The following is a 23,037-nucleotide window of genomic DNA, read 5'->3' as shown; positions in this document are numbered from 1 at the left end:
GAAGAAGCACTCCATCGCGCTCATGACTTGAGGTTGTTGCTGCCAGCGCATGTGTAACAACAGACTACCCTATACCCAAAGGAGTATCGGTGACGCACTAGCTAACGCCGGTGAATCTCCGGATGGTCAGTTGTTCGCATCAACACCAACAACCTACAGTTTGCGCCTCTCTGCACAGCCCTCCGCAGCCTTCATCGCTGGAGAGGATGATTTTGGCAAGAGACCCGCGACTACGACATGGCATTTGAGGTGTCGTATGATCTCGAGAATGAGCAACAATTCTGGGATGGTGAGAGCGCCTGGCAACCCCACCAACAGCAGCCTCGACTAACACGCTACACAGAACTCGACGATATAGTCTCGACGCGCTGTCACCAGCACGACATCATCGACAACTCCCTCCGATCCTTTCTTAATGTCACCACCAACTATAGATGTACGCATCTCCGACCTCTGCCATGACCAGCGTTGACCACGACTAGCCGAATACCTCCAAACCGATTTCAGCGTTGCCAAATGCATATTTCGCATGCTCGAGGGCGAGCTCTTCGCTTCCAACAAGGAATATGTGCGACGGCAGATAATATATTGCCTCTTGCAAGTACGTTGGCGCATGCCTTGGCCTATGGCCGCTGGCCGAACGAGGCTGACGAGCATGATAGGAAGACGATAACCCTACCCTCCACATAGTCGCCGCATTCCTCCTATACGATGGCCGCAATAGCAAAGATGACGACATCTTTGACATGATGCACTCAGAAGGCACCTTTGCTAGACTTGTTGAGTTGGTACAGACGCAGAGCGTGCAGGAAGAGACTACCGTGCATCAATTACTCCTCCAACTCCTTTACGAATCTTCACGAGTTCAACGATTGACGTGGGATGACTTCGGTATGGAAATAACATGACTGGTCATCCTCTCTTCTAGAGCGACTGCTGACCCTAGATGTGCAGCGGCGGTGAATGATGCCTTCATCATCTACCTGTTGGAGATCATAGAAGGCGCCTCCGACGATGCTGACGACCCGTACCACTACCCTGTGATACGTGTTCTGGTACGTCTGCAGACACGCACCATCAACTACTTAGCTAACACTGGGATAGCTGGTCTTGAACGAGCAATACCTTGTGGCCTCCACTAGCCGTCATACTGATGGACGACCTGGCATAACGAACAGAGTCATCAAAGCTATATCGACGCATGGCTTGACGTACAAGACTTTCGGATGCAATCTGATTCTCCTTCTGAATCGGGAGTCGGAGACATCCCTTCAGCTTCTAATTCTCAAAGTACTTTATCTTCTGTTCGGCAACCCTTCCACCGCCGAATACTTTTATACCAACGATCTTCATGTCTTGGTCGACGTCATTCTCCGGAATCTCATAGACCTACCCCACGACTCAGCCGCTGCAAACGCATTACGACATACCTACCTCCGAGTTTTACACCCCATTCTTATGCACAGCCAGATCAGCAAGCCACCTCACTATAAGCGTGATGAGCTACTGCGGCTCCTTCATCTGCTCGTCACCAGCGGTAACCATTTTGCACCCGTTGACGAGACTACCGTGCGACTTGTGAACCGATGTACCAGTGTGCACTGGTTACAGCCTCCAGCTGCTGCCGCGGGGGACGGCTCGGCCAATGGTCATAGTACTACACAGTCTCCTACTGACCATGTGGCGAGTGGTCAAAAAGAGTACGCGCGGCGAGCGCTGGGCATGACAGTACAAGGTGGCGGCGAGAGTTCAACCAGTGTCTTGGAGATTGCAGGACATACTGCGCAACCTGGTGTGCAAACGCCGAGTATGTCGAAGGTGGCGCAATAATACCTTAGAATGTGCGGGAGCCTTGTTGAGCGACAGGCGTCTTGCTGGTTACGTGGAGTCTGGAAGTGTCCTTATCAGCGATTACAGATATCCATACATCAGTGGGGGCCTTTACATACTTGCATGGACGGAGTCTGGGCATGTTTAGCGTTCTGTCACTGATCGTGTATCTGGTTTCACTTTACAATCACATCGATGTCGTCGGGTGACGCGTCGCTATCATCGATCTTGCTTGTCTCTAATGTATGCCATCAAACTGTTGTCATCGTCTGTCTACGTGATCGACGTAGCACAAGCACAAGCAGATTGAAGTCTTGGTCGGAACTCCTGAGCCACAAAGTCTGCATGGCCAAGCAGCGGTTTCAATATCTATGTGGCGCTCAGACGCTTCGCCGCCATGACTGTGTTCGAGCTCAAATGCGAATCCGATCTAGACTAGAAATCTGTCTTCACTATACTGATCGACATTGCGTAATGCCGCCAAGCTTGCCGCGCTACTTGGTATGATGTACATCGACATCATGTATCTGCTTCCGAAACAGCACACATCAAATGCCACCAACCACCTTCACGCACCAACATCTCTGGTACGACGGCCACGCACGGCGTAGTGCCTACCGGATACAGATCTCGCGCCGATGCCAATCTAATCACGTACCATGGAGACCCTGGGCCCCGCTCTCACCGCAGGATGAGCTGCCGCGATAAGACGAGCGGATTGCTTGGCTTCCCGCTATATAGATGAGCCACAGCCGCTGCAAGTGCAATGCCAAGACTGTGAAGGAAAGTCAAGACGGAACGAGGGAATTTTGCATCGCTTGTCTAGGCTAAGGCTTGCTTGTTGTCTACCCTCGGGGGTGGGTGTGTAATACTCGGCTTGGGCATTCCGGTGGTGGCTGAGCATGTGTATCATTGTGGAGTTCCATCAGAGCCGCTCTTTTGGGACAAGTCTTGGAAATTATGCTAGACTTGTTACGACTTTGGGAATCTGGTTCGCTTTCAATTCTACCGAAACGCCAAGGAAGTAGACGACCGCATCGGAATGGCATCGACGTTGATCACCAGCATACTAGACTACCCCAGAGATGCTAACATGACTCTCATCTCTTCTCCAGATGCCTTGGTGGTCAGCGTGACTTCCGCTCCAAGCGCCACAGCCATGTAACTACCCCAATTTTCCCCCGTTACATCGCCCGCCATGGCACGCATCTTGTGTTCCACAGCGAAAACTCTCTCATCCCGTTCGGGACTCTACTTATTCGGTGTTTTCCGGCTATCTGTTCAGGTAAAATTGCACGCGTCCGCGGAGCGTACCATATTCACAAACAACGGTGGAACCAGCGCAGCGCACAGATGACCACACCTTCCAGCATACCCATTACGAACCAAGTCATCCAATATCGCGGTTCCCAAGCGCCAAGATACCGGAATCTCGGCCCATACGTTTCGACCGCAAGATCAAAGGTGGATGCGATAAGTGCGGTAATGCAGGGATGGTCTTAATCATCCCAAGATATTGAGGCTGCTCTTCAGCCTCCCACCTGGCATCTGACTAGCGCTTCTTTGATGCGAGATGAAATGTAAGTGATGGAAGAATACAGCTATGGGTAAATATTGCGCATATATTCGCGCAAGTTTTTACCGGCATCCCACACCCATCAGCCCCTCGCTGCAATGAAGCAATGCCTTGAAGCTGGGCGTTGGCACTCTGGGTAGGCTTGAGTGCATTCTATTATAAGGCTGACGACACTGGTATTCGTCTCCGTTCTGTTCCGGAACGAGAGGTCAGTGGCATACGATCACGGGTGTAAGCATATGCACATTGCCAATATACCGTCTCCAGTCTTTTGAGTGCCTGAGATACTACACATTCCTTGATAAGACAAAGAATGTGTGGCCTTGCGTCGTTCCAAGACCCGCTCTCAACCACGGAACTCGAGCGCTGCCAACGAAAAGGTTCAATGGTTGGCTATGTGTCACCATATCAACGTTCGGTACCACAGAAAAGACAGGAACCGCCCGTTGTTCACGAAACACAAGATCGCCTGGCCAGAACTTGCCCATAAATGCTGAAAGCTACTACAGCGCATCGCGGGCTTTGTCGATCGATCGCTGCCGTTCCGATGCAGTGGTAGACCAAAGGTGGCTGAGCACATTCACTACACACCACGCCAACGAGATTGCGACACGTTCATGTATGTCATCAAGGAGAAATAGACACCGGCCAAGCTGCCTTGCGGAAGAAGACATAATACGCTAACACTGCCTTCGAAGCAACACTAACGGAAGTCGTACATGAGCGCTTCTAAACCTTCGCACCTCGGAACTTACTCCTTCGAAAACGCGAAACGCAGCTTCTGCACATCGATCAAGTTCCAGATTGCGATCTTCACCCGAACCGGGATCTACAGGACGTGCTTTTTTTTTTTTTTTACGGAAGCTCAAACTGCCGAGCCGGAACAGTGATCAATTTGAACCATTGCGACGGGACTTTGTGATGGACTCGTGATGTGTGCACGTAATTTGAGGGGTTTTCTTGTCCTTCGGGCGCTTGCGGCATGGCAGCCCAAATGTGACGGTATGCGGTTGTGTGGACGCTTGAGCAAGTGGAGCGGTGAAGGACAGCGTGTGGAATCTAGGTGTTCGCGGAAGCAGGCGTCGTGCTTCCTCTAGAGTAATATGTCAAGACCATGTATCACAATCGATCATGAGAGTCAAGATGGAAAATCAAGATTTTTGATTCTATGTGTTATAGCCCGTAAACTGATGCTCAACCCTGATCGAGGGAGCTCCCTGCGCCTACGTTTGTCTCGAAAGATATTTCAAGACGGAAAGTTTTGGTCGGTGGGAACCCTCGATGTCCTCCATAAAGAAAGTCTAAGCAGAAAATAGTACCGAAAACGGCTGAACATGTATAGAGCCCAAAGCAAGAAATGAAGAATCTATCCGTGCTAAGACGAATGTAAAGCAATCATAACCTCGTTAAGTGATGCTCCAGACGCCTTGCAGAAAACACAAACAAGGAAAGAAAACGGACATTAAACCACTGAGTAAAGAACAGGCTGCTAAACTATCCTGCCAGCATCATTTTGAGTGTCAGAAGAAGTACGCATTGACCCTGCGTTGCTGGGTACCCGGGTAGGGGCCTGTGATAGAGGGTCAGGTGAATTGGGGTCACTGGCCCTGCGCTTCTCGGTTGTCTCAGCTTTGCTCAGTCTGCGCGCAATTGCCTCCTTCGCATGTTCGCCGTTGTCGCATGGTAGATACCATCGGGATATGGCCATGCAGATACATGAGAGCATCAGGTTGGCACCGGACCACATCTGGACGGTGACGTAGGTGTTGTACTGTGTGATGAGATGGCCAGCAATGACGGGACCGGCAAGAGCTGGGATGGCAGCAAAAGTGTACATCATACCAGTCCAGTGACCAAGCTTCTTCTTTGCGAAGTGAGTAGTGCCAGGCGCAGTGTAGGAGCAGTTGAGAATGTTGCCGATGGACGCAGGGGGAAGGCCAATGACCATGCCAGAGAAAACACCGAAGACGACGCAGAAGGCAATAGCGTCGGTCTCTGATCCAGCCAGTGTCCAGAGAACCAGTGTGAGCATGGATGCGGTGAACTGAGAGCCGATGTGCATGTTGAGGGCGCCGATCTTGTCCGAGAAGTGAGCGAGGAGCATCCGTCCGACTGTCGAAGCTCCGTTCATGATGACTAGGAGCCAGAAAGTTTGAAGTGGTTTGTCGGTCGTATCGCTCGGGCTTACTGATGAGCCAGTACTGTCGCGGGTGCCAAAGCCACGCACTGATGCCCACTGGACATTGTTAGCTACAAGCATGAGAAACAGTGTAGGAATACTGACCTCTTCAAGGTTGAAGAAGACTGGGTAGAAGCCAAAGAACATAAAGGCAACGGCCGCAGTGAACCAGCACCAAGCCTTGTTCTTGAAGGCCTCCGTGTCGAACCAAGTCCTGAGCTTGCCCCAGCTCTTCGGCTCATGGTGCTCGTGGGCTGGGTCTGGGGTGCAGAAGATGAAAGAGTAGATGCAGGTCACTGAGGTGAGAGTGGCGACATAGCGTACTGCATTGTTGAAACCGACGGATTGAATCAGGTAGCGGAGCATGCTGGGGTAGATCACGCCTGCTACGCTGGCACCGCAGGCAACATAGCCTACCGCAAGACCTCTGCGCTTGGGAAACCATGTTGAAGCAACTGGGATAGGGTCAGCACAGGAAGCTCGCGCTATCATTCACGACTCACCTTGAGAGCTGGAGACGAAGAAGGTTCCCATGCCCAAGCCCACTACGAGGCCTTGGGTTGCCCAGATTGGACCGAAGCTTCCAATGGCCTCAACATCGCTGGGGTGTGCGACAGAGAGCATGAAAAGCCCAAAGGGTACAAGGAAAGTGCCACAGCCGATGACTTTGCGCGAGTGCCCCGCATCCAAGAGGCGTCCAACGGCGTTGGAAAGAAGGAGCACAATGAAGGATTGAGTCGATCCGATCAGGTTCAGTTCGAGCTGATCAACACCTCGCAGTGAGTGGCCGACATAGTACGAAGACCACGTGCCGTAAGCGTTGACAAGACCCCACGAGTTGAACATGAGAAAGAAGCAGCCCAGCAGACAGGCGTAGGCACGCCATGACTGCGGCCAGTTGGGTTCGTCAAGTGTGTCGACACTGGCATGTCGGGATTCGTCTCGCATCGAATTGGTCGCAGTTGGTGCTTCAGAGAGTGGCAGCGTTCCTTCGCTGTACTGCCGACTCTCTTTGTATGAGGATTTGGTAGGTGGCATGTTGGCGGTGTTTACTGAAGTTGCGGGCCGTGAAGTGAAGGTGGCAGGAGCAATCAGTTATATGAGAAGATGTTTGACGTATGACGCGATAAGATGCTCAACACTGATAGCACGTGTTGGAGGGGAAGCGCTCAAATGGACGCACTGGTGGAAAGGTACGGAAACGATCAACTGTCAAAGCGGCGGAGATGAGGGTATAAGTACGGTACTCATGTGCAAGCAGGCATGGGATATGGGGAACGAGCCCAAGGCTTAGATTGATAGAGGGTTCTTTTACGGCTCCACTTCGTTAAGCACGCGCGTAACCCCCATGTAGAATGTGGCTGGCTCCTCCCATAGTGACGTGGTAGTCAAACGGGTCGTGTAATGGGGCAATGGCAGTAGCAAGGCACAAGCAACGCAAGGGTGCAAGCCCAAGAGAAGCCAAGGCAATACGGGCGTCTGAACTCCGCCGGCAGCAGGGTATACTTCATTACTCTGTTAGATGGTTCAAATGCCCGGCGGCCCAAAGATTTAGTGCGCCGCGTTAATCCGGTGTGAGAGCGATCGGCAGTCGTGGATTCTCCGGAGCATCTCACGTTTGGACCTGCCCACGCTTACTCGTTGTCGTGAAAACATGCCAACCATGCCGGCTCCAAGGGAGGTATCCTTTGTCTCTAGTGACCTCATTTGTTACAAAGCTGGGCGTTGCCACCCCTTCTTACTCAACGTGCGTAACAACAAACGGGATTGGGACGCACTGGGCAAGACTACCACGGTACGTAGACGCCTCATGTCCTGTCCCACAACCGCGTGTGCGGATGTCGAGATTGCCCATAGGCTGTGCGTTCTTGGCCTGTTCCACCAAAACGAAGTTGCCGGTGTGCATAGACATCTGGTAGGCGACTATAGGGGTTGAGGCGCCTGACAAGGTTGGCTGAAATAGCGGAGCGGGCCCTTGACCCTTGGCGTAGTATCAGCGGGCGAGATGTGATGAGTGATGAGGCTCGATTGGGTCGGCATGCCAAGAATGTGCTCGAGTAGTGATGTACACATTCCGCCTTGGCCGGCCCAGTTATATTGCAAGGGTCAAGAATGAGTACTCTCGCGGTGACACCGCTCAGAATACTACGACTCTGGGCAGTCTCTCAAGTAAAGCGGATGCAACGGCCGACAGTCTGAGTGAAAGCGTGCAAGTCGGTCCAGAATATCGACGTTGTAAGCTCGGCGATACCGCGGACGAGGGTTGAGTGTTACGCGCAATATCTCGAATACATGACAGGCACGTCACGCTAAAGTTGGCAGTGTAACAAGATGAGCGGGCCGGTGCGGTTCGTTGCTTCGTTATCTTGAATTTCAACACAGCCACAACCGCTTCGAAAGGATGCCCAGGGATCGACGGCTAGGGCGTTTTGCCAAGTATCAACACCCACGCTGACCTCGATGCTTGCTTCTTCCCGCCGCCGCGATGAAGCCGTATCATATCCAGAGGGTTATCAGATAGTGCGGGTGTGGCTGCAGCAGACTCGTCACCCTGCCTTGCGATGACTCGTTTCAGCCACGCGCAACTGTCGGCGCAAATGGCCGCTGGGTTGCATTTTCTGTGGACAGTCGACGCGCGGAGAGTGGATTCGAACGTTCCGAAAGAGCATAGACGGAGTTGGGGTAGGGAAGTGGAGGAGGAGTCAGGACTGGAGATCAGCGACGCTACCTCCAGAGAGTTTGCTCTGCCAAGCCAAGTGTCGGCCGTGGCAATTACGCGTTCTGGCAACCCTCGCCCAGCATCGACCCGATCCAGCGTCGAGACGAGCCCCAGGCACTATTTCTAATCAGATCTGGAAACAAATCCAAGCCCGATATCTCCCTAGGTCTGTGCAGATCTCCCCTGTCGGGAGGTGCCCAAGAGCCGAGAAGAAACAAAGAAGCATCCCGCGCAGAGCTGCGCTACATGTTACGCAAACAACAACGACAAAAGACAATGTTATCTTGTCTCAGAATTCTTGGTCGTCTGGTTTGGTAAACGTCTGACTTGCGTCTTGCCACGGGAGCGGTCAATTGGTAGCTTCACTCCGCTGTGACAGCTAGTTTCTTGTAATGATGGCGAGGTCCATGCTGAGTCCCCGCGGACTCCATTAGCTACGTCAGATGTGTTCCACAAAAGGCCCATGGGGAGGCGGAGCCTTCGAAAAACGGGGACTTCTTCAACGTTCTCACGAAGTTCTTCCGGAGCCGGACGTTTAGCAGTGGATATCGTCATGCGTAGTACTCTGCCGTGTCACTACATGGTGCCGCAGTCTGTCCGCACAGCGTCCCCATGTCATGATTAAGCTTTCGAGGGTTGACCTTCTGGGCTGGTTGGATACGGCCTCTGCGTCTCGTCCGATAAGCAGCTTTTACAGCGGATGCGGCGTTAGGCTTCGATCGCAGCTTCACGGGTAGATACTCGGGGGTTCCAACAGGCTCTGACTGTCGGAAGTCATCGCCTGGTGCTGTCAGCGACGGCCGAACATGCTGGGTCGCTACCTAGGTACCGCACCGCACGGTGATGGTTTTGCGGAAGCGTGCCCATCCGGAGTCTCCTTCAACAATCGGCAGTTCAACAAGCTGGGATTAGCTCTCGATAATCTCGTGTTCATACTCTAATCTGACAGAATCCATTATCTGAAATCCATGAGTCCATGTGTTGTTCGTTACCGTCCAGCAGTCAGGCGCCCGGTACTTCCACTGTACATAGTGACGCCAAGCCCTCAACGGAAACGAAAACTCACTCAGAAAATATTCCTGTCCACTCCATTCTTCCGAACCACCCACAATGGAGCCCCCGAAAGTCTGTTTTGGACGCTCAGCGATAGCGCTGTGGAAAAAACAAGCAAATACGAGCGGAACGCCACAGCGAACGAAGGGAGCGAATCCTTGTGGTGGCATGCAGTTTCTGTGTGTCAACGTCAGGCCACTTGGAGAACCAAGTCCGAGACGCGATCCCGCATCCACAAAGTCGCAGATTCGAAGCGAGCACCACCGGGGCGGAGCGGAGAGCGGAACGTGGTAAAATGAAGAAGAGATGATGTTGCGATACCTGCCTCAGATCATTCTTGTCATCTGCTGGGCACAACTGGGCAGGGCCGACTCGCCACGTTGTTAGAGCTCCGACAACTGCTCCGTCTTGGAAACGACAAGACGGCACCCAAGGCCGACAGCCGCCACATTCCATGTCGAACACCAGTTTGAGTCGAGCCGCCACACATAGCGGGCGTCGAGGCGGAGCGGAAAGCCCAGCGCCGCCCGTGGCGTTGAGTTTCGAGTCGCGCGAAAAGGAGTTTCATACGGCACGAATCCACGACTCGCAAATATGCAATACTCGGGCACACATGTCAGCGCAGAAGATGTCTAAACAGTGTGCAGAGGCCTTGGGTTGGGCGCTGTCGTGCTTTTCTTCCAAGACTTGGTACCTAAGGCAGCTCAACGCAGCGGGCAACAAGCAACAAGCGTCACGCACGTTCACAGCTATAGTGTCAGAGCGCAGTCCCCGAGGTACCGAGAGATCCATATGGGCACAACAAACCCAATCTTGGGTTCATCATAGGTACCGTCAGGTAGGTGCGTCCGCGGCGCAATCAAACGTCCTGGGGGTAAGCATGATGCCTCTACGTGGCCAGCAACAGAAAACCGACACCTAGTCAGCAATCGGCACGAAATGGGAAAACAATAAGATACCACCGTAGACTATATCAGAAGTCAGCTAAGGCAGGCAATGTCTACTGCGAGGCCTATCGTAATTTATGCTAGGTAAGGGAGGCTTCTTTGAGCGCAGCCAGATGTCGCAAATCCATTACCATTGTCCTCTTTTCTTCAACAAAAAAAAAATTCTCTTCCCATTTCTTCGTCAAGTCCTCTTCTCTCATCTCACAAGGAGCTTTAGTTGTATTCGCGGTTACTTAGACACACTTATGCCTCCTTCGGGCAAATCCGAGCCAACTCACACTGTCGCCGTTCTCTCCGGGTGAAACCGTCAACAAGGCTAGAAACTACAAGAAGTCGATCTGCTTCTTCGCGATACCCGCACTCCACTTTTATCCGAGAATTCCACGTGGACATGAACAGCACACACCTCGCAATACATTCGGAGTTGCACGTGTGCAAGCACGCAGGGCAGAATGGAAGGTGTTGAGGGGATCCGAAACATCGCCGACGAACGCGCGTATGATTACTTGAGGAAAATAAGACGCTGACAAAACGGCCAGAAAAGCCGCGGTTCGACCAGGAGTGCGCTCTGAAGACAAAGCGAACTTGGGTGGATGTGTAGGTTAGGTGCGTAATTTCATCCTGCCACGCAATCAATTTGACGAATTATCTATTTTCACGTTTGGTAGATACTCGGGATGAATTTCACGATCAAGTTGTAAAGTGATAGATTCGCGAGACCATGTTGCATTCATTTCACCAGCCAGGACGCCGTCGTAACAAGAATGAAATACTTATTGATAGAGTGGAAGACAGCACATCACGCCACCAGTGGAAGTCTTCATATAGAACGGCTATCATTGCTCTAGCTACAAATACAGTTCGCCAGACGCTACCCTCAAAACGCCATGCTCCAGGGATCAAAGATTACTATGCCATGTTTGCAATCGAGAAGAGCAAGAATAAAAAGACAAAGCCCCCAGCGCCATTGGTTCGGCGCGTGGAAAGCAGAGCTGCAGATGGCCCATGACCAAATCGCTCGAGGTAGAGTCATTACCAAGCACACGCCGTGGGTGTCCCAACCGCCGTGACTCAAACGCCCTTGATAGCAACGGTGCGCTCGCTGTTCAACTTATCCGCATTCCGGTCGTGGCTCTCCTTCTTGCAGTCCTCGAGTCCCACGCACTTGTGGTCCTCGAGCATGCGATGACGACTGCAGTGTCGGCCATTGCAGAAGCCGCAGTCGCCGACGATGGGCTGGGCGCGGTCCTTACAGTCCTTGAAGGAGCAGCGGATCTTCTTGGGGGGCATTCCGCCGCGCAGAGGAAGGGCGAGGTGGAGGGTGGAATTGGGCCCGATGGCGTAATCAGCCAGGGTGGTGTCGGGTGACGAGAGGTGCTTGCCGGCGTGGACGATGCGCAGGTCCGAGGGAGCGGAGAGGTTGGTGCGGAGGGCGAGGAGAGAGCGCAGCGTGCTTATGGATGTATTTGAAGGGATTGTGAGAGGAATTGCTGGTGCACAATGTTAGCCCTTGCCGTGACTTCATGATGCGACCGGTTCCGAGCCTCGGAACGGTGGCGGCAACGACTTACTGCTGCTGCCGGACACGGTCTTGACGAAGATCTGCATCGTCTCCTCGGACTCGGAGCTGGACGAGCTGATGCTGCTGATGCTGGACGAGCGGCGCATGGTGACGGTGTAGAGACGGTGGTGGAGGGAGTGGGTTGGGAGAGTCGTGAGAGAGCCCTGTAGTGAGGCTGGGGTGCTCGGCGAGTGGTGATGACGCTGCGGCGCGGCTAGATAACGGCGATAGTCGACAGGGTAGAGAGCAGTGTGTACGAGAGGCGACAAGGTGCGTGGTATGACTAAGAGTGAATGGTTCAGCAGCAGCAGGTGTGGGTGATAGATGGAGATCAAGTAGGTGAAGGTGACGCAGACCGCTTCTTAAAGAAAGGCAGATGGAGCCCCATGCTGTCACTGGTGCCTCCAGGGCTTGGTCCGACCGATGGCACTGCTAAACTGCACACGACTCGAGCCGATATGCGTTCGCAGCGCGTCTTTGCCTCCCCGATGCAGGGCGGCTGCGACTAGCCGAACTTCTTCCATGGTATTCCATATCCATCACCATCGCCAACCTCTCACCCTTCAACCACCCGCTGCTTTTGTCGCCAACCTTGCCTTTGCCAGAACAACGTCGTCTCACGTGTCCGATACGGTCGTGCATATACTCGCACCCCATCCCTCGCGCGAGTTGCCTTTTGCATGTGACACGTATCGCGCGTCCACTCCTGTCTGCCACCTGTGAAATGCAATCTAGATCGCGTCTCATGCATACCCTCGCTTGTTGCCGCATTCAGACGTCTAACACGTGGACGACAGCGCCTGGCATTCTGCTGTGCCGGATGAGGCGTTGAGCCCGGCCTGCGCCAGTGTTTACGATTGGCCGTCGTCGTGGCGCGTGCATGACGGCTATGCGCTGTGTGAGGCTGCACGACTATCGTCATAAAACAACGACACTCATCCTTGGTGTTGACTATCGCCGCCTCGTGTCGATTGGACATGCTTCGTTACGACATATGCACAAGGCCTAATGCTCCGACTCGCTACGGCTCTGCCGTTGATCATCTGGAGTCATGCAATCATCCGCCCATCATCCATCGTCTGTGCGACGACCGCTTGGATCGGTGCGCGGTAGAACCTTGGTACTGGGGACACGTCCATCGATTTGTACGCCTGCATGGTCAAACACTGTCCGAACATGGGCTTTCCCCGCGCATACGTTATTTCCGTCATGTCACAGCATCGCCGTTGCTTCTAGAAGCGTTTCACAATCTTCTGCACCGCTTTAGAGTTTGTACTTGTGCATCTTTGGTTGTTCGGCCTAACAGGTGCCGCTATGCACCAAATATCAATACGCTACTAGTATACACCGCTTCCAGCACCAGCCTACAACATGCTCTTGGGGAAGTCCTTCATCGCCTGCCGTACACCCAAGTCGCTAAGAATCTCCTCGGTGCCTCCGAGAATAGCATCAAACTTATATGTGCGGTGGAACTGCTCAATCACCCGGCCCATACCGCCTTGTGTAATTCCGCGACCTCCGAAGATGTTGACGGCTTCATCTGCGATCTCGTGTGCAGAGCGGGTAGCAAATGACTTGAGCAGACCGATAGGTCCACCAAGCAGCTTCGATTGCTGAGCGTACGACATGTGTGTCATTTGGTAGGCAATGGACTCTAGCCATGCTTGATTGGCCTCGACGTGTGAGATCATCTTTGCAAGCCTGGAGTATTGTCAGCAGCGTTCGATCGAATTTAGCTCCTGCGGTGCAAGCAAGGTAATGTAGCGAGGTCTCATCCGACGGATGCACCGGTGGGACAAGAAGGCTATCTTTGGAGGCAATACTCACTTCTGACGGATAGTGGGTTGCTCTATCAGTTTTTTGCCAAAGACAATCCGCTGGTTGCACCACTTGAGACATTCCTCGACAACAGTTCGCGATTGTCGGATGACGGCACATGCCATCATAAATCGTTCCTTAATGTTTGTCAGTTCAAACGCCTTCGTCATCTACCCAGAGTGACATACGTGGTTGAAGTTGCTCATTATAACAACGAAGCCCTGGTGCTCTTTACCCAGTAGGTGGTCTACTGGTACCTTCACATCATTGAACTCTACGTAGGCGGTGCCGGCGGTGGTGGAGTAGCTCGTCTTGATCAGCTTCGTCTCGACGGCCTCGTCACGCTCGATGAGCAGCACAGAGAAGCCCTTGTCCGTCTTGCAGCCTGTGACGAAGTAGTCGCTGAACATTCCGTTGGTGATCCACTTCTTTGTGCCTCGTACGATATAATGCTTGCCGTCTGGCGTCAAGGTTGCAGTGGTCCTGATTCCGGCGACATCTGACCCCGCAAAAGCCTCGGTGATGGCTAAGCACATCTTCTTCTTGCCACTCAGCACTTCGTTGACCACGCGCGTCTTCAGCTCAGATTCAGGCATCCACTGCAAGACGGCTGTCAAGCTGATGGTCATGCCTGCCATGTTGCCGTCTTGGAATCCACGCGCGTTTGCGCGTACACCTTCCTGCGCCTGGATGAGGTCATGGAGATAGTCAAACTCCTCGCCCTTGACGACACCCATCAGGTTCTTGCCGTGGAGATGCTTTCCAGGTCCAAGACGCATGGCTAGCATGTCGTTCGCGGCCATCTTGTCGATCAACTCTTGGCTGATGTATGTACCATCCTTCTCCTTTTGTTGCGCCTCGGGCGTGACGTGTGTGTCGACAAACTTGCGGACCTCCTTCTGCAGTGCGCGGTGGCTCTCCTTGAAGTAGGGACTCTTGAACTGCGGTCGCAACCACAATGGCTCCGCGTATGGTACTGGGCTCAGGTCGCCAGGCTTTCCGACAATCACCTCGGACTTCTCGCCCTCGATGGTGCCGATGCATAGCTCCTGGTACCTGTCAAGAACCTCCTGTCGGTGTAGGTTGTAAAACGCGGTCGTTGCATCTTGGCCGGCTACTTGCTCGAGCACAACGGAGCCGCCAGGGTGGGCATCGACGAAATCGCTGAGGTCGTAGACTTTGTGGTCAATGATGCACCAGAGGTCTTCGGGCGTGTTGTGCGAAGCGACCGAATCGCGTGTGAGGGAGGCGTGAGGCATGTCGACGGTGTGTGGGAAGGAGGCGACCGGGTGGACGAGGAAGGTACGACCTGATGCGTGGCAAGAGGACGTTTAAGGAGCTCGAGGATGAAAGGAGATCGAGCAGCAGACGCGACTACATTATGGGTCTCTAGACGTTTGGCCTCGGTCTACGAGATGAGCTAGCCCCCTCCGCGCAGCGCTCCGTCTTTGTGTGGAGCAAGAGCACCTGCCTGCAGACAACGTCTGGGGAAGATGCCGAGGCAGAGCGTAATCGCCTCTCCAACACCGCCTATTGGTTGTAGAATTCTCGCGGCAGACCAGCGGCAACCACACTTCTTCTGTCTTCTCTAACTGCGCCATTGTTTCTTAGCTTTCGTTCATGCGGCACGCCACCGACTGTGCTTTCAACTTGATCTAGTCGCCTCTGGAACCTGTTAGTTAATTGATCAATTCCACTAGATCGGCTATTATGCCATCTTTCGAAAAGCGATCCATCAGTGTCTGTACATACTTCCATCTCGGCCTTGTTTTGCGATCTGGGTACTGGCAGAAACTGGCATCACCTTTCCCTCATCGCAGCGAAACACTGTCTACACGACGAATTCAAAGTTCATTTTTGCGCACTATGGCAGCTTCAATCGGATCTTCTAACCAATATGTTCAGTATGACTAGGCGTATGAGAAGATGATCATAGACATCAGAGATTGCGACTCATTGGACTGCTTCCATGGCAGCCTCGAGTAGTCAACCATTCTGTAACTCCATCAAACGGCTACATTACCCCTAGCCCCGCGTCATACAGACAAGAACCTATCTCCGAACGGACGAAGTAGTGTTGAGGCGCAGCCACGTCGCTCAGAAGCATGATGACATGCCACCAGATCCCTGGTTGCAGAAGAAGTGAAATGTAATATTGAAAAAAAAAACTATACTGACAGCAAGGTCAACACACCATCCTGATCGCTGCTGTTCTGGTATAATTCGCAGAGATGCCAACAACGAGGTCACCTGCAATAGGATATGCGAAGCACACATATTCAATGATTTCGCTTCGGAAGCATTCAAGACGAATAACCTGGTCTCTTGCACTGGATTGTATCATTAACTCCAACGTTCTTAGAGTGTCTCATAGGACCGAACCAATTGCACAAGGTAATGATGAATGTTTTGACGGATAACGTCAAAGGTTGCTGTCGAAATCCAGAGAAAAATTAGTAGTAGATAGGTACCACAAACCCATTTTACCTATTCCTTCGTCGACAAGCTCTCCAAGTCCCGCGCATCTCCATTCTCCTCTCACCATACCGAACCATGTCATTTGCCCAGCAGATCATCGCCCCCAAGAAAATTAGTGTTGGTGAAAGCAAAGTCAACCGCGTCGTGCCCCTCACTCATCACCCTCCTCAACAGGAAAAAACTGTTTGCCCCTCCACCCCTCCTTCAACATCCCACCTCAAAACACCCCGCCATGCCCCTCGTTTGCTTCCATCGTTTGCCATTCTGCCCTCTGCCCCTCCAATAGTGCCGTAATCGACAACGGTTTGCTCAACTTGCCCAATCTGGTAACGTCTCGCTGTCGCTCCCAACGCTGCGCGAGTGAAGGACGCTGTGTTGCCATTTGCACTCCATGCACATATGATATTGTTTCATTCGAGTCGCAGATGTACTGTCTTTTAGACGTCGTTGTCTGGAATTCATGGCATATCGAAATCGCGATGGATGTTGTGTATTTTCGCGCCAACGCACATTAGTATTTGTTTCGCTTCATGCTGTTGCATAGACATCACTGAAATGAGCGAAGCACGCAGCGACCAAGGAAGCTAGTTTCATACTTTGTGAATCGTACATAGAATTGTGCCTAGATGATGGCTCAAATATGTTCAAACAGGAAGCGCACCTATCGACTTGGTCATAAGAAGTATAGTATTTGGGTATCTCGCGTGTTCATACCACCGACAAGCCAAAATGTCTACATGTCTATAGCAGCCCCCGAGCATCATCTAACCGTCTTGTAAGTCACCTATAGTCGTATGCGAACTGACTATCGCCCTCAAATGCCATCTTAGCCCTGAAGTTTCGCCAACGCCTTCCTTAGCTCATCCTCCCTCTTCCCCAGCACAGGCAGACCTCTATCCACACAAGCCCTCTGAAGCTCTTGCTTCCCGAGAGCTTCCCACCCGCCGTCGCGCTGAATCAACTTATCGTCCGTCTTCAAATACTCCAGTTTCTTCCTGACATTGCGTTGCAAGAGAAACTTGGGGGCTGTCACAGGAAGCCAGTCGAACAGTGCAGGGTAGCAATCAAGTTGTGCGGCGGTAAGCGAGAGTTCAAAAAGTGTCATCTCGTTCCAGTTCTTCGTGGTGACTGGCATGACTTGCCCACTCTTTGGCAGGGAGACAGAGGGCGTGTCAGATGATGTGCTCCCGATAGGTGGTCGATCTCTGCTCATCAGTCGCATGGCGTCTAGGGCGATCCTTCTTAGCCGGTCTTGTCGTTTGTCTTCACGTTTTCGTAACGCGCGTTGGACCTGCTGGGGTATCCGGCATGCCTCTGGAATGACGGGTGTGATGTACATGACAACGAGTGGTAACCACTCTCCAAGCAACAAGACCAAGAAGCCGAACGCTGGCAACCTCAATGTATCCAGCCTACTCCTTTGCACAATCTGCCATTCCGCCCTTGACAAAACTTCGGTGATATCTTTGTTGGGTGTTTGCGCAGCCTTTTGGCGCAGCGTCTTTGCAAGTTTGGATGTTTGCCGGACATGCGATATGCCCGTTTTGTAGAAGGTAAGGTATGCGCGACCGGCGCGATATAACCACTTGACGACGTTCTGGTCTGGTGTTCGTGCGGGAACAGATATATCGGGGGCGTATGTAAACGGTGGTGGGTTCAGTTTCTCTTTCGCTCGCAGCGTGGGGACGGTTGTGGCTTTCGAGGTGGGTGTTTGCGCGGGAACAAGAGGAGAGGACTGAGGTTTCCTGGGAGAAGTTGTCTTCGCGGGTGTATTCGTCTTGGTTGTTTTGGTGGGAGAAGGTGGCATGGCCCCACCATATCTTGTGTTTTTCACCGGCGCTGCTGTGGATGAGGCATGCGCCCTTCTTTGTGTCTCCCATCTCTTTGCAAGAATCCTCCTCTGTGCGGTATTCCTCGATCCATCATGCCACGTCTGACTTCCCAATGCCGGCGCAATGGCACGTATGTGTATACCGCGGCGGCATTGTAGATTTGCGACGACACCATTCAATCGCGCCGGTACGACCAACGTAGAAAACATCGGCAGTGGTTTCCTGATCGGGTGGTTAGGGACGTGATTCTGCGATGAAGCACCCGCTGAGCGAGTGTCGGCTCTAGTGGTGACGTTTCTCATTCGTAAGGGAAGAAAAAACTGGGTCGAGCTGATCCCTGTCCGCGCGCCTTCGCCACGACACGATGTCATCACACCTCGTGTTTGCACTAACTCGACTTGGTAGACTAGTGATTATGGTGATTGCATGATGTATATTTCAAAATCGTCGCTATTTTCTCAAGATATACAGCACAGTCTGAATAACTTGAAATGTCCTGTCTATGCCGTAGTGCACGCCATATTGCTTCGTCGATTCCACCACTGGCTGCGCCTGTTCGTACCCATGTCTACAATAACGAAAAAAAAAAACTCAAAGCGCCAACCAACCCCCGATGACCTATGGAAACCCCTTGCACATATGCATAGCATCAGTATTGTGCGCCAAGTAACACCTCGCAGAACGCTACATCAGATTGGATAAGGAAAAATAACCACCATACGTTAGGACCAAGGAAACTCGTAGAAGATACAGGAGCCGGGCATTGGCAGGCCAGAGAAACGAAAACGAAAAGGAGCAAAACATGAGAAGCAGTTGAGAATCGGATCGGGGCCTCATCGAGGGTTTATGGCGCACGTCAAACCAGGGGGTGAGCCGCTAGAAAACGTGTGAGTCGCGTGGGTAATGATCAAGTTGCCAGGGAATTGTCGCAAGGGTACTCCATGGTGTTGCTGCGCGAAATGAGGATGCGAGGGCCTTGGAGCTTCACCAGTTATGGCCAAGCAGATAGCATGGGTCCAGAATGGGTTACTGTTTGTTCGATGAGCTGGCTCGTGGAAGATACATGGCTATTTGCAAGGGCTGGGTAAAGGGCGCAGTCGGGGTTGGTCGGTTGGACATACACCATGTCGATACATGTGCGGAAGGAGCGGTATACAGGATTTGGGCTATTGTAGTAATGTCGAGTTTATCTGTTGGAAAGGTTCGAGACAGCCGTGTTTGGTGTCTAGGCTTCTGGATATACGGAATGGGACTTTTAGCGTTGATATTGGGCCAGTTGGGCCATGATCTCAGACATATCCGGCGCGGGACCGGCTTGAGTAGGTGTCTGCACTGGTGGAGCGACAGCCTGGCTCTGGTTGGCGAAAAGAGAAGCAAGCGCGGGGAATTGGTTGCCCAGCTGTGCGAGATGCGGCTGGGCCTGGGCACTGAAGCCAGGTGTTTGCGCAGGGCTAGGCACTTGAGCCAACAGGCGTGCAAGATCAGCATTCAATCCCTGGTTCGGCGTGGGTTGCGTATTCTGAGGCATATTATTGCCGGACATTGCGCCGAGGAGCTGAGACAAGCTTGCACCGTCGAGAGATGCAATGAGGTTGGAGATGTTCGGCTGACTGGTCGGCAGGGATGGAAAGGGGTTGTTTGGCTGGGCAAAGTGCGGAGGTAGGGTCTGAGCGAAGCCGTACGAGGATGATGGTGGCAGGACCGGGCGAGATTGGCTTTGTTTGGCATTATTGACGAGGAGGCCAGCGGTCGTGGGGTCAAGATCGGCATATTCTGGGCACATGAGTCAGTAATCGCACATGTATATCATAAGCAATCGTACCGTTGAACTGGACGTTGTTTGCACCGCCACGTCGGTCGAATATCTGGACGCTAACTTTGCCCTTGGTAAGGCCGGTAGTATCAAGCCTCACAATGGCCAAAACTCCCTCAAGGATCTGTCTTCGGACTACAGCTGGTTCAGGGAACCGGCCACTCAATATCAGAACGTTACTACGGAGATTTTGCGAGCGGAAAGTATCTTCGACGTAGCGGATGAAGTCACTACCACTGGATTAGCGACCTTGATATAAAGCAATAGTTGTTCGTTCCGAACTTACCGAGGGAGACCTTCGTTGAGCACAAGAATCTGGATGTCAGGCACCTCGTGGGGTAGTCGGCGCCGTAGGTCCAATCCATCCTCTGTATAGTCGCGACGCGGGGATGGACTTCTGTGCCTGCGCGGTGGTGTTCTGGACCGGCTGCGGTATCGCGTATCAAACCTATCCCGGCTTCTGTCCCGCGAGCGTACGCCCCGAGGCGGGGCTCGCGGCGAAGGCGATCGCATGGGCCGATAATCGTCCCGATCACGAAAACGTCGATCCCTAGGGGACATGGAGTTTGGATGCCCTACATAACGACTTTCCCTAGGTGCCGGTCCTGTACCGCCCCTATTATAATCTGGCGAACGTGAACGTCGACGCGGTGTTGGGTTCGGCGGCTCGATCTTCTTCGTGTTGCGTTGAGGCTTGGAGATCTCAAGGTCTGTCATAGTTAGTCAACTGTCCAGCAGTGAAATGATTGACATGACATACGCATCTTCCTCCCGCGCACTGCCTGCCCTTGCTCGGCATCCAGAGCTCTGCGACATGATTCCGAGTCCAAGAACTGGACAAAGCCATATGCCTGTTTGATTGATATCTGCGCAAGCCTGCCGTGGCGGTAGAAACGGTGGAAGATGTCTCGCTTGGTGACTTTTTCGGTGGGGAGATTTCCTAAGAATCGGTTAGGCGCATCCTTGGTGCAAAAACAATCTCAGCTCACCAATGAACAGACGCGAACCCATGGGAAACTGGTCCCATTGCCCCTCCGTCACAAACTTCCTCTCCTGATCCAAAAACTCCTCGTATCTTCTGTTGACCTCGGGCGGCCACCGCTGATCCTCATCGTCGGGCGTTTCGCTTCGATCACCCGGCTGCTGCTGAGCCTGATTGGACGTGGAATAGTCCTGACTCTGCACATTCATGGGCTGAAGAGATCCATTGCCTCTCTGCTGGGCGATGGGAGCTTGCTGACTCTGTGGGTGATAGGATCTGATGTCATCGCTGGGGTTATAGTTGGGGTGCGTAGCGGGCTGATCTTGGGTAGGTGGTCTCGCAGGGAGATTGATGGCCGAGGGCAACGACGAGGCATGGTGCTGCGTCTGCGGCGACTGGGAGGACATTTGTGCAGAAGCATATTGGGCTGCAGGCGCATTGTTGGCAGCAGGTGTCAGAGAGTCCAAGAGGGCTTGTACGTCAACATTGGAGCCAGTGTGCGCGTCAGTCTGGTAGTGAGCGCCTTGGGCAGACTGGGCGGGCGCTTGCTGAGCAGCATAGGCATGGTCATGGGGGTATGGGTACGCAGAAGAAAAACCTTGAGCAGCCGGCTGCGGCGCGTCACTCGCCGACGCAGCGCGCGACTGGAGCTGTGAGGTGAAATTCTGCATTGAAGAGGTATCATGCGGCTGCGTACCCATGCTGCCGCCAAAAGCAGCCGACTGCGCGAACGCGCCCGGCGCATCATGCCCTGCCCCTTGTACGCCTATACTCTGGAAGCTGGCGGTCGAAGACGGGTCGGCGAAGTACGGCGTCGACGTGTTCGCGTTCGCGTGGGAGCTGTGGGCGGGCGCGGCAGAGTCGTTGCTGTGGGAGACATGACTATAGTTCGCATCCATGTGCTCTACGAGGATGGGAATGTTGGCGGGCGACGGGACGTTTTGCGGGCGCGGGCTCTCGGGCGTCAGCGACTGGTGCCGTATGTGCTCAGCTTGTTGCGGCGGACTCGAGTTGGGTCTCATGTAGACTGCGGAGCCAGAGCGCAGAGCTGGCAGACAAGGCGTGGTGAAGGGAAGTCAACTCAAAGCATCTACGAAAACGCACCGTCGCGACAAGGGCTGGAGAGCTGCAGGTGGAGCACTAGGAGAAGACGACGGATGGCGGGGCTGGCTAGATGCTACCTAGGTATATGTGATGGATGAGGGCAGACGCGACAGCCACAGGCACAGAAGCGAGAGCGGGCCCCGTAAAAGTGGCAAGAGACGGTGGTGCAGTCAGGAAATATCAGGAAGAGAGATGTAGTGCAGCAGATGTTGGGATTCGGCGCCGCATCGACTCCGAGGAGCGCCTGGAATCGAGAACTGGTCTGGCTAGGCTTCGTACACGTGATGCGTTTTAGTCTGCTTCTAGCGTCCGTTTTATGGTTAAAATGGTCATGTTGACCCTAGCTCGAGCTATTGCGGTTGCGACATGATCTCATCTTGACAAAGGCCAACGTGAGCAATTTGCGCGACCGGTGATGCTGCGACGCCTTCTTTCTCATTCGCTCATCTCCTCTCCTGCGCTGTTGCCAGGAGCGCGCCGAATAATTTACTGTCGAGGGCATAGCAGCAGTGCCACTGGCGACGAGGTCCAGGCTGCACGCACCTGGCTCGCGGAGCTCCATGCAGAAAAGATCCCTCTCAAGAGCATTGGCGAATTGAGCTTCAGCAGATCATCAGGTCCGGGCGGCCAAAATGTAAACAAGTATGACACACTACACCACTTTTTTTAACACGGCGCTATACTAAACGGGCAGCAAGAGTCAATTCTAAAGCTACGTTGAAGGTGCCTCTCGACGCGTTGTTGCACCACATCCCTGCAGCCCTACATGGCGAAATTAGACGTTCTCGCTACGTTGCTGCTAGATCCAATGCTATAATAGTCCAGGCCGACGACAGTCGAAAGCAGAGCGACAATGCTCAGAACTGCTACAGGCGCATATACGAGGCCATTGCCCGAGCCGGACAAGATGCTGTGCCCGCCGAGACGTCGACAGCACAGGTGCAGCGTGTCAAACAACTGTATGTCGTCGCACTTTCCGATAGCCCAGGCGACGGCCCGAAAGCTGATAAGACGCCAGACAGAAGTCAGATAACGAGCGCCGCCTCAAGAGCAAGAAGCAGCAGAGCGCTAAGAAGACGTCGCGGCGAAGCCGGGGTGACGAGTGAAGCGGTCTGCGGGGAAGCGGCCTGCCACAGCACCATAGC

The 23,037-nt window shown here is 53.2% G+C and overlaps 8 protein-coding genes across 8 annotated transcripts; 3 read left to right on the top strand and 5 right to left on the bottom strand.

Annotated features, from left to right (window-relative positions):
• Nucleotides 1–153: 153 nt before the first annotated feature.
• BKA58DRAFT_149542 (uncharacterized protein) lies at nucleotides 154–1,928 on the top strand. The gene is made up of 6 exons (XM_046164756.1): nucleotides 154–289; nucleotides 344–436; nucleotides 483–601; nucleotides 663–891; nucleotides 955–1,055; nucleotides 1,105–1,928. The coding sequence occupies exons 1-6, from the start codon at nucleotides 238–240 to the stop codon at nucleotides 1,828–1,830; spliced, it is 1,320 nt and encodes a 439-aa protein (XP_046026212.1). The 5' UTR covers nucleotides 154–237; the 3' UTR covers nucleotides 1,831–1,928.
• Nucleotides 1,929–4,808: 2,880 nt separating this feature from the next.
• On the bottom strand, nucleotides 4,809–6,931 carry BKA58DRAFT_149436 (major facilitator superfamily domain-containing protein). The gene is made up of 3 exons (XM_046164755.1): nucleotides 6,089–6,931; nucleotides 5,691–6,040; nucleotides 4,809–5,642 (listed from the first exon to the last, which is right to left on the bottom strand). Exons 1-3 carry the CDS (start codon nucleotides 6,621–6,623, stop codon nucleotides 4,896–4,898), a joined length of 1,632 nt encoding a protein of 543 aa, XP_046026211.1. The 5' UTR covers nucleotides 6,624–6,931; the 3' UTR covers nucleotides 4,809–4,895.
• Nucleotides 6,932–9,414: 2,483 nt separating this feature from the next.
• On the top strand, nucleotides 9,415–10,279 carry BKA58DRAFT_400841 (uncharacterized protein; the record flags this gene model as incomplete). The annotated part of the gene is made up of 2 exons (XM_046171622.1): nucleotides 9,415–9,536; nucleotides 9,688–10,279. 2 exons carry the CDS (start codon nucleotides 9,415–9,417, stop codon nucleotides 10,277–10,279), a joined length of 714 nt encoding a protein of 237 aa, XP_046026210.1.
• Nucleotides 10,280–11,344: 1,065 nt separating this feature from the next.
• Nucleotides 11,345–12,134, bottom strand: BKA58DRAFT_149429 (AN1-type zinc finger protein-like protein). The gene is made up of 2 exons (XM_046164754.1): nucleotides 11,876–12,134; nucleotides 11,345–11,794 (listed from the first exon to the last, which is right to left on the bottom strand). Exons 1-2 carry the CDS (start codon nucleotides 11,970–11,972, stop codon nucleotides 11,376–11,378), a joined length of 516 nt encoding a protein of 171 aa, XP_046026209.1. The 5' UTR covers nucleotides 11,973–12,134; the 3' UTR covers nucleotides 11,345–11,375.
• A 928-nt stretch (nucleotides 12,135–13,062) lies between these two features.
• On the bottom strand, nucleotides 13,063–15,169 carry BKA58DRAFT_382357 (acyl-CoA dehydrogenase/oxidase). The gene is made up of 3 exons (XM_046170094.1): nucleotides 13,872–15,169; nucleotides 13,693–13,820; nucleotides 13,063–13,566 (listed from the first exon to the last, which is right to left on the bottom strand). The coding sequence occupies exons 1-3, from the start codon at nucleotides 14,940–14,942 to the stop codon at nucleotides 13,230–13,232; spliced, it is 1,536 nt and encodes a 511-aa protein (XP_046026208.1). The 5' UTR covers nucleotides 14,943–15,169; the 3' UTR covers nucleotides 13,063–13,229.
• A 1,573-nt stretch (nucleotides 15,170–16,742) lies between these two features.
• Nucleotides 16,743–18,328, bottom strand: BKA58DRAFT_382353 (uncharacterized protein). Its single transcript, XM_046170093.1, has one exon. The coding sequence runs from the start codon at nucleotides 18,293–18,295 to the stop codon at nucleotides 16,988–16,990; it is 1,308 nt and encodes a 435-aa protein (XP_046026207.1). The 5' UTR covers nucleotides 18,296–18,328; the 3' UTR covers nucleotides 16,743–16,987.
• Nucleotides 18,329–18,971: 643 nt separating this feature from the next.
• Nucleotides 18,972–21,941, bottom strand: BKA58DRAFT_149387 (uncharacterized protein). Its single transcript, XM_046164753.1, has 5 exons — nucleotides 20,796–21,941; nucleotides 20,567–20,746; nucleotides 20,093–20,516; nucleotides 19,816–20,036; nucleotides 18,972–19,766 (listed from the first exon to the last, which is right to left on the bottom strand). Exons 1-5 carry the CDS (start codon nucleotides 21,808–21,810, stop codon nucleotides 19,249–19,251), a joined length of 2,358 nt encoding a protein of 785 aa, XP_046026206.1. The 5' UTR covers nucleotides 21,811–21,941; the 3' UTR covers nucleotides 18,972–19,248.
• Nucleotides 21,942–22,307: 366 nt separating this feature from the next.
• Nucleotides 22,308–22,998, top strand: BKA58DRAFT_438729 (peptidyl-tRNA hydrolase domain-containing protein; the record flags this gene model as incomplete). Its single annotated transcript, XM_046173614.1, has 3 exons — nucleotides 22,308–22,534; nucleotides 22,591–22,851; nucleotides 22,911–22,998. The coding sequence occupies 3 exons, from the start codon at nucleotides 22,308–22,310 to the stop codon at nucleotides 22,996–22,998; spliced, it is 576 nt and encodes a 191-aa protein (XP_046026205.1).
• Nucleotides 22,999–23,037: the final 39 nt, after the last annotated feature.

This window comes from Alternaria rosae, assembly GCF_020736505.1.
Source record: "Alternaria rosae strain MPI-PUGE-AT-0040 chromosome Unknown BKA58scaffold_4, whole genome shotgun sequence".
NCBI lineage: Eukaryota > Fungi > Ascomycota > Dothideomycetes > Pleosporales > Pleosporaceae > Alternaria > Alternaria rosae.
Note: the sequence above shows the minus strand (reverse complement) of the source record. Positions and strands in the feature narration are given on the sequence as shown.